The sequence below is a fragment of the Lagopus leucura genome, unplaced genomic scaffold (genome assembly GCF_019238085.1).
Source record: "Lagopus leucura isolate 7727_CA_CO unplaced genomic scaffold, USGS_WTPT01 Super-Scaffold_100008, whole genome shotgun sequence".
Taxonomy (NCBI): Eukaryota; Metazoa; Chordata; class Aves; order Galliformes; family Phasianidae; genus Lagopus; species Lagopus leucura.
This window is the reverse complement of record NW_024962265.1, coordinates 24,771,866-24,781,865: the sequence shown is the minus strand read 5'-3', so window position 1 is coordinate 24,781,865 and position 10,000 is coordinate 24,771,866. Positions and strand designations below refer to the sequence as shown.

At 43.5% G+C, this 10,000-nt stretch overlaps 1 protein-coding gene across 1 annotated transcript in view; it reads left to right on the top strand.

Annotated features, from left to right (window-relative positions):
* FOXP2 (forkhead box P2) overlaps nt 1–10,000 on the top strand; it is a 336,972-nt gene that overhangs the window by 145,112 nt on the left and 181,860 nt on the right. The window contains exon 3 of the mRNA XM_042872472.1: nt 6,225–6,402. Coding sequence (XP_042728406.1) covers nt 6,235–6,402 — 168 coding nt within the window. The 5' untranslated portion in view covers nt 6,225–6,234. The remainder of the gene's footprint in view (nt 1–6,224; nt 6,403–10,000) is intronic.

Below are 10,000 nucleotides of genomic sequence, written 5' to 3'. Positions count from 1 at the left end.
GGGAAAGGGGGTGAGAGGAGTTTGCTTTCCAAGGTGCGGTTTCCCAGGCTGTCATTGCTCAAATAAGAACCTCATTCTGAAATTGGCTGCTTAGTTCTGTGTGGACTGTAGGTACTCAATTCAGCAGGCTTTTGCCACTATCCTGTATGTAAGGTGCACATTTTACAGCATTGCGTGCAGTACTCATACAGACAGCACTGGCCTGGGCTTTGTAGGGATTTTCTTTGCACCAAGTGAAAATAAATAGCGGTTAGAAATCAATTGTTGTTGGGGGAAGTGAGCTGTTTTTTAATACTTGAGTGAGTGCGACAACATATTCCTGAATTTTTGAAGGCAGATGAATGACTGTGCTCAGCACTAACCTAGTATTTAATTAGTCCTGAGGAGCTGCGATGGTGTGAAAGGGAAAGATGCAGCTGCTACAGCACAAGGTAATGTTTAGTCCAAGACTGAATGTGAATGCAGTCCTCTACTGTCACTACCTTTATCCAACAGTTTGTGACAGCCATCAGATAAAAGGATGCTCATTTATACATGATGTATAGCCATAGTTTGGTACGCAGACATTGGGTAAAATTGTGGCTTATAATAATGGGCTCAATATTTTAGGTGATGTTTGTAATGTCAGTGAAAGCTAACTTCAGCACAGACAAATTCATCTGATTTTTTGAGATCATCTCCTGCCTGCCGAGTGCGGCTGTCGCACAGTGAGCAACAGGAGGATCCCTTTGCCCTACCTGGCATGGCGGCTGAGCTGCTTCTGGATCCGCTCTGCCATCAAGAGATCTCCACTGGGGCAATTTGTAAAACTCCTGTTGTCAATTTCATAGTGACTGAATGTTCAAAATAGCCTTCCGTGACCCACTGTGCGAATGCCCACTGAAAGGTTTAGGGATGCAGCCTGAATTCTTTATAGTACCATTTCTTTGGTTTGTGATCCACGTACATCTATCCCATTAGTACACTTTTTAGCCATTTTGAACCATTACTTCACTCACAACTGCCATCTTCACTCATTAGGCTGTTTGCAATAGTAAAGTGATTAGCTGGCTTTGAAGAAATTATTTTTTACTGTGAAAATTCAGGGTTTTTTTTGGTCAAAGGTGCTGCCAGCTTCCTAAGGCAGATGTGATAGGTATTCTTTTTGATGGTAATACTATCTGAGATACACACTGTAGTCACAACTGGAAGTTCAGTTTTCCTGAAATACCATTCCATACAAGATTTGAGCACACCATACATTTTTACAAGGAAAAATCTATTCAAGTAGATAACAATATATTAAACCTGTTTATATAGGTACTTTATTTGACAGTATTTCAATAGCAGTTGGCCTAATTAGTGCTTCAGTCGTGTTAATTTACTTACATATTTAAAGATGTGCAGTGGGATAATTTATAGCTCTGTTTAACTCCAGCTTTGAGAGCTAACTGTTTTAGGTAAAGTTAAAAGAACACATTTATGAATATTCTCTAAGCTTGTCTAATTTTTTCACTCTCACACATTCAGCGATGTCCTTCATATTTGGCATTTTGATTTATTAGGCAATCTTAAGTATTAAGGATTTCTAACATACCAGTGCAAGGCTTGGGATGCATTGTGCCTGGTGTCAATGATGAATTAATCCCAGCAGAGCACAAAAGTTACCATTATTTAAGTCTAGCTTCTCACCTCCACTTTTACATCATAGTCAAGTTTTTAAGGCAGGATTTTAGGCTGTGTTGTGGGAAGTGTCACAGTGTAAAGTGGAGAAGAGGTTGGCACTTAATTCTGCATGCTACACTTGTGTGCTGTCTGTATATAAACAAAAGTGAGGACTTCAGTGCTAGGCTGCGTGTGGGTGCTGCTTTGATTCAGGAGCCTTTCCACCTGTGCTTGCAGGGACTGCTACTGCTTTCCATGTCTGAAGTACTGGCAAGTCGTAAGCAGGGCACTTTTTAACTGAGATTCCTGCTCCTTTGATGCAAAGATGGGGCCCTTGTGGGGACAGGGAGCAAGGCAACAGCCTCGTGTGGCTGTCAGCGCACTGCAAAGTGCCACTGGTAGGCCTAAAGCAATGAGGAGCTCGCTCCTGGAGCAAGGCCTTGAGGAGGGAGGTTGGGCTGCACGGGTCCTGCCATAGGCCGCGCTGTGGCCCTGCCAGAAGTGGCACCTGGGGGGCATGGGTGGGAGTGCTGCCTGTGGGAGCTCTGTGGCCTGCAGGAGCCTGACCCGAGACACCTGGGGACTGGAGGAGGCCTGTGCTGAGGGCTCACGCCTCGTGGGGAGGGACCAAATGGGGCTGGCTCTCAGCGCACCCTGTCATAAAGTGAGGGGCTCTAATTGAGCTCCGGCTTTGTATCCTGCTATTTGTACAAATAAAAGACCACATCTTGATGCAAAATAAACACAAAAGCACTGTTGTGACTATAACAGGGAGTCATATACTAATTTATATAATAAGTGGTTGTGCACGCTTTATTCAAGATTATGGCTGCAAGAAATGGCATGAATTGCTGGGTGTGTTTAATGCTGGATTATAGCAATTTGAAACATGTCAAACACATGGCTAATGCCTCATGCTTCACTCATTCTTGCGTAAACCTGCATAGCCACCATCCATTATACCCTTGGTAACAACACAATTCTGCAAGTAAATATTGTTACACTAAGTAACCTTTCAATTCAAGTTGTTTAGGAAGAGAAAATGCAATCTTGTGCAGTCAGTTCCAGTGTCAGTTTAATGTTTCAGAAGGGAAGCGGTGTAGAGAATAAGTATCTGCACCGCAGCGTGCCGCCTTGGAGCACACGCGCGTGCACACGTGCAGGCAACTTTGTGGGAAGAGGAGTCAGGCTGCAGCTCCCAACTTGGTGGGGCCATGGCATTCCTCTGCTGGTCTGCATGCACCCTGGCAGAATTGAACTTGCAACTTGCAACCTGCAGCATGACCACGCGCTAAAATCAGCAGCAGTGTGTTCTCTCTTGCAGAGAGCACCAGGCATTTCCCCATAGCTTTGTTTAAAGCACTGGGCAGCGGAGCTTGCGCTCCCCGTTGGCAGTCGGGTCTGGAGGGTCAGCTGTGGTGTAGTGCTGCCTGCGTGGGCATGGTCACAGATGGCAGGGAGTGTGGAAGGAGAGAAAGGGAAGGAATGGAAGTATGGATGTCTGGAAATGTATGCCAACAGAGACTTGTGTGTTGTTTTTTTTTCTTGTCCTGTTTGAAATACTAAACTTTCTTTCTTAGTATCTGGCAGCTGTTGTGTTCTTATTCCCTTCGTATTTATGACTGTTACGCTAGCAACCTGTACTCCTGCTGTAAAAGCAAGAAAAAGTACATCAGTGGCTTAATGAACTGCTGCAGGCTCAAACTGCAACTGAAAATTATTCACCAATAACTGAAATTACTGACACATGGGTATTAGAGAGGTCCTTATGTAGGTGTTTTCAGTGCCTTAATTTGTGGGGGTAGAGTTGACTATCTATGTGCATGCACGTGCATATGTATGTATGTATATACAGATGTATACAGATGTGTGTGTGTCTGCAAGAGAAAAGAAAGGGAAAGAGAATGTTGCCATGCCCTTGCTTTTTTCAGTAGCCCTTCTATAGTTGATTGCAGTGAGGAGTCTGTGGACAACCAGCCCAGGGCATTCCTCAAGCGAAAGTTTCTGTATTGCTTTTAAAAATACCCTTTTAAAAATAGAAAAGCATTTCATTTTTAATATGAAGTTCTGGAGATTCTTTCTTCCTCATGCAAACACTTCAGTATTTCCTCCCCTTTGCTGCCAAATGAATTACCCTCAGTATTGATGTTTGATGTTTGATTCTCTCTCTGCGTAGGGGTTGGGTTGGGTCTGTTGTTTCCTATTGCTGGAGCACTGTTACTGGCCATGTTATGCTAAGCCCTGGTTCTGCTGGCTCACAGACACTTTAACTTAAAATGCAGAGTCTGAACTGCACTCCAGGGCTTTGCACGGATACAAAATCCACAAGACATAAAACCCCTTGGTTAACATGAACTGGAAGATGTTTAACCCTTCTCTGCTAATTGTAATGGAAGAGGCAGAGGGGTGTAAAAACAGGGGATTTGCCTTTTCTTTTTTGCTAAATTTCAGAGTGTTTTCTACTGTTTTGGTTAACTGTCGTGTGCACCCCTTTGCCCTTCTGATGTCGCTGGGCTGAATTACTGCTGTTATTGTCTAACGAGAGAAATTTCAAAAGATGAACCTGTCTGTTGGCTAAATCTTTGTTTGACTAAAAGAGGATTAATGTTTGGATTTCCCGAATTTCCAAATCCTTGTAACGATACAGTAGATGAAGTGTTTTAAATAGATTCCCGCTATGATATACACGTCTTTTTATTCAAAGTAAATATTGTAAAAATCTGAGAGGGATGCCTGCTCCCACCGTTGCGGAATACCCGCATTAGAATTTTCATATCACTACTAAGGGCAATCAGACCCTTTTCTCTGAATATTTTAAACATTGTACATGTAAAATTTATGCCTAATTTGAATACTTATTAGCTGCCTAATCTCAGAAAAGAGTATTAGCTTTGTTTTTGTCTTGTAAAATTCATCACTATGTGTATCACATATTCCATTTCTATTATTTTTCTTAGCTGATGTTGGTGGGAGCACTCCGGGAGGGCTGTTTGTCCACAAACACATCTGTTTCTGCTGTTGTTTGCTGAGGTGTAACAGCTGCCCGCCCTTACATCAACCACGTTCGTGTTTGGGCTTCTGGCATCTTGTTGATTTTTGACCAGAGCATCTTCAAATAACTTACATTTTGCTATTGCAACTTTCTTCACACGACACGCTCTTGCAGCTTATCTCGGGGGTTCGTGGTGATTTATACAGCGTTTTGATTTATATCCCACGCACTCAGTTTAAGTTGCAATCATTCTTCCCCGTGTTCCTTGCTAGGAAGGGATGCTGGGCGCACTTTGCAAGAGAGCAAATCCCTAAGTTCAGTAATGAGGCAGAGCAGCGGCGTTGCTTCTCGTGCTGTTTGCTTACACCTCACGTGCGCTTCAGAGGTATCTTTCAGCGTAGCACCATCGAGGTTGTTGTGGGGACTCTGTGCGTCCGTGTGGTGACAAAGGCAGCGAGGTGCACGCTGACGCCGCCGGGGCGGGATGGGACTTGGGTGGCTCTGAGAGCAGGACCTGACCTTTCCGTATTACTGATACAAAATGCTCCTCGAGCTGCTGGTTGTGAGGGCACGCCGCTTCTTTATTTACTGCAAAGATTTCAACTGATCTTGGCAGGACATCTCATTGCTATCCTGAAAGTACAGTATATTTATGCAGTGAAAATGATAAAACATTTATTACTGTAGAGAAGGTAATATGCATAATTTATGCTGTTTTTAGCACAATCATTAGTGATATTCTTGATAGATTTTATTTCCAGCTTTCATATCTAATACATGCCTGGAAAATTAATTTTATATCTTTCATTTATTTGCCTATGTTAAAATTGAGTTTTAAGTCATCTTCAAGTGAACAGTTTGATTGCTGCTCATGCATAAGCTTAATTACTTCCCAGGAAGGACAGTATTAAATGTTTTAAATGTCAGAAAAATAAATGAATATCAGCCGTTTGATTAAAAAAATAGGCAATATCTGACGTGTTTGCAGCAGGAGCTTTTTCTTAAGATGCCTCCGAGGCAAAATTTTATTTAGTCACAAAAAAGGAGAAGCCCATTATACTATTTATCATTGGTTGATGCCATATGATTTGTAACACCCTTACAAAATTTTAATTTTGTATGATTAGCTGTGCATCATTAAACAACAGCCTCGCATAAGATACGCTGTAAAATTCTGACAGAATCAAGATAGCGAATGTTTTAAAGAAGGCTGTATAGTCATCCATGGTTGTCAAAGCTGGATAATAGGAAATATAGAGCGGCGCGTGCAGTCGTGCCTTCATTTAAACCGGTTTTATAGGTAGACTTTAAAATGTGGTCGTTCGTAAATGCTATTGACCATGCTGCATGCACGGCGTGTTATTTTGGCTGTTAAATGGAACCGCACAAGGATTGCTTATAGAAACCATAATTCCGGTGATTAGTATCTGTGCGAAGGAGAGTTGGGACCGCGCTCGGTGGTAAATGGCTCCGCGAGGCTCTCCCTGCTGCGAAAGATGCCGTCAGTAATTGGCAGAGAGGGACATCTCGATAATGGAAGTGCGAAGGTGTAACGCGGTGTTAATTGATACTTCTTAATCACTTTTAGGTATTAAGTCATGATGCAGGAATCTGCGACAGAGACAATAAGCAACAGTTCAATGAATCAAAATGGAATGAGCACTCTAAGCAGCCAATTAGATGCTGGCAGCAGAGATGGAAGATCAAGTGGTGACACGAGCACTGAAGTAAGCACAGTGGAACTGCTGCATCTGCAACAACAGCAGGTAAGTTTGTTTGCCGCGCCGGCTGCTCTCACGCGGCCCCGTCTCTCCTGCCGACCCGCGCCCACCAGGAGCCCCGGGAGCGCGGGGGTGGGGGCGGCCCCCCCGGGGGCAGAGGCAGAGGCAAGGGCAGGGCCGGGCAGGGGCAGCGCGGAGCGGGGCCGGGCTGGCGGCGGGGTGCGGCGCCGCGCGGGGCGAGCTGCGAGCGGCGCGGTCCCGCGTGGGGCCGGCGCGGCGCGGCGCCCTCCGCCAGAGGGCCACATTCCCTGCGAGAGCGCGGCGCGGCCCGAGCGGCGGCGGGCGGGGTGCGGGCGGCGGGAGCGCCCCGTCAGGGGTGCGTGCGCTCGGGGCCGGGAGCCGCCGGGGGAAGCGGCCCGCCAGCAGAGCGCGGCCCGGCTCGCTCGGAAAACGTTCTTTTTAAGTTAGTTAGTTTGCTTTCTCGGCGAGTTTACGCCGGACGGCTGTTCCGGCCAGAAGCGTCACGTTAACCTGTTGTCTGCTTACTCGTGTCCGCTGAACGAGATGCAGTCAATTAATGTTTGTGACTTCACGTTTCCTTTGAAACCGGGCACGAGCGCAGACCCACTTTGCCCAGGAGGAGGCAGCCCCCGCCGGGGCGTGCGGGGCCGTGCGGCGCGGCGCGGCCCCACCGGGCGTCACTGAGCCCGCAGTGCCGGCGCCCCCCCGGTCCCGGCCGGAGCCCCTCGGTGCCGGGCCGGCAGCACCGCCCCGCGTCGCCCCGCATCGCCCCTCTGCTCTGCGTGCCGAGGGGCTTCGTCACCACACCGGCTACTCATTGGCTTAATGGCAGGAAAGTTGTCTCACGTAAGACAAAATATTGTAAAAATCCCCTTTTATAGAAACGCGTTGAGACATGAGAGATAAATTGTGTGTGTACGGGCCTCTGAAATAACAGGTCACCGCGGCTCTTAAAATTGAATCATTCTAGGCGCTGAATTGAACGGTGTACCCCGGCTGCTTTTATAGTTAAATATTTTACACGGTGACAGAAAACGTGGAAGAATTAAATAGTTGGAGATTTAAATACGAGAAGTTGCTGAGGCTTAAATCTGTGCCTTGCTTCAAGTGCCAGCGTGCTCTGCTCTAACAGTGCCACAGGCTGAGGAAGGGCATTCAGTGTCTTCATTGAGTTCCAGCGCTCTACATACATATGTGTTACTACTATCTCTACATACCCAGTGTATATATATACACTATGTTTATAAGAAGTTACATAAATTATATAAAATTGCATGTATAATTTAACAGCATTTTCCTTTAAAAGCATGCTGTCACCTTTATTCAGGCGTTCAGATTATAGCGGTATTCTGAAATCTTTATCATGAGTGCATTTAATTGTTAAAAATGTGAAGAAAACTGGATTGTAGTGAGGCAGCTTAAAACATGAAAATACCAATAGAAGCGTGCGCTGCTTCCCTGTACTCAGAGCAGCAGTCCTGGAGGTTTGCGGTCAGTTTGTCCACACAGTCACACATTCCTGCAGATAGCAAAGACCACAGAGAATAACAACTGCATATGAAAATAGCTGGTTGGGTAGCAATAACAGGCAGGTTCTGAGGGGACAAGCTCAGAAGTGACGGTCTTTTCTTCAAAACTGTGACTAGACCTTAAATAAGAAGACAGGCAAAGTAAAGCCCTGGGTACAGTTAACAGGACTCAAGAGGCGTTTTATGGCAGGGTCTGCACCACAGGATTTAAATACAACTTGAGTTTGGCTTATAAATCCTTCTATAAAATATGTTGATGTGAAACATAAACACTGGTAAACATGCAGTAGGATGTCCTTTAGATAATGGGCATAGCTTTATACTGCTTTTGCTTTTCTTCCTCTTTTGTTCCCCCTGCTTTTTACCCAGTGCCTTTTGAAACATGATTTAAGAGAAAAATGCTGCCTGTTTTTATTGCTGTCACTGTACTAACTCTCTCAAATGCTGTTTTTTATATGCGACTTGCCAGTCTAAGTTTGACAAGTTGAAAAACAGAGCAAACCCCAAAGTACCTATAGTTATTTCTTTAAAGATTTTTTATTGTTTAGATATATGCAAGATATAATTTACTGATGTCACAGTTTAACATTCCTCTTTTGGGTTCTCCAAGTCATATTTATGTGGGCATTCAATTAACCAACTGAAGTTCTTCCCAGCTTTGTCTGAAAGAAGGAAAGGAACATTTCCTTTGGCTGGGCGGCCCTTAAAGCGATGCTCACACCTGAGAATAGCCATAAGGGCTGAGTAAAAATGCAGAGGAAGTTTTCAGCATGGCACGAATGCATACTGGGCAAAGTTGCGTATAAGACACTTCAGGCTATGTACGAAGAGCCACTGGGATAACCTAAACATTTCAGTTTGTATGCGGTCTTGTTCAAGCATCATGTTGAAGCATGTGGTCACAAATGGCTAGATTTATATAAAATTAAAAGTTAAAACAATAAACTTCATTAGATTCTTACTTGGAATTATGTGGAGTTTGGACAGTCCTATTTCTGGCTCGATGAACAATGTTGTTGCCATCTTTATACAGAGGTGAGAAGTTTGACTTAAATCAGGTGCTTTTTCCTCACTGATGTATCAAGAGAGAATGACAGTATTCTGTAATATATTGTAATACATACTTGGTGATAAATGGATTGGGTGCTGTCACAAGTCATCAGGTCGGCTCTGAAGATGTATGACTAGAGTGTAAGCAACTTTTTATCTCACTGTCGATATTTATCAATTTATAAATACTGCTAAAGTGAATGTAGATTTTTATTATTGTTGTGTAATACTGTTATCTGCTCAGACTTGCTTCTTCTGCTTATTTTGGCTTGTGACATCCTCTCTCAGATTTATATATATATATATATATATATACTCAGTGATTCACTTTCATTTTTTTTCTTGTCTGTTAAAATTAGTGTTACATGCTAGAATGTATAATACATGGGAAAAGCATCTCCGTGATTAAATACATTGACAGATTATTCTGCATTAGATGTAGAATTTTATTTTGATATTAAGTTTGTAGAATTAATTGTTTGTGTCACTAAGGTCAAAATAGTTGCTAAAAACCATGATTGCTTTACAGGGTAGATTTGAGCTTGCATTTTGAGTATTCATTAAGTCAGTTCTACCAAGATAATCTTTTTAAATGTTTTATGGGAATTTATTGGTGAGAAGCAGTTTCGGTTGACTGTGTTTAAAATTATTTTTCCAAAGCAGTTTATTTTTTTTTCCAGCAGATCCCTTACCAGTAACATTTCATCGATACTTAGTATTAAGAAGATGTACCAAAGTAAAAACATGACATCAGGCTTCCTATTATCCTGAGAATAGAAGAAAGACGTAGAATTTTTGCTTTGTTGCATGCTTAGTTGTTTGATTATTTAAAAAGGAGGCAAATAATGGGGCATTTTTTTGTTTATTATGTGAGGTCTTAAATCAGATGTTAACAAAACACTTCTGTTCATGAATGTCGGAGAGCAGTTCTGTTTACTGAACCAAGTAGGAGCTTTGCATTTTTACTCCTTGGAGGATCAGATGAGCTTTCTCATAGTATGCAGGTAGTCTGTATTAACAGGTGACATGAAAATTCCAAACTA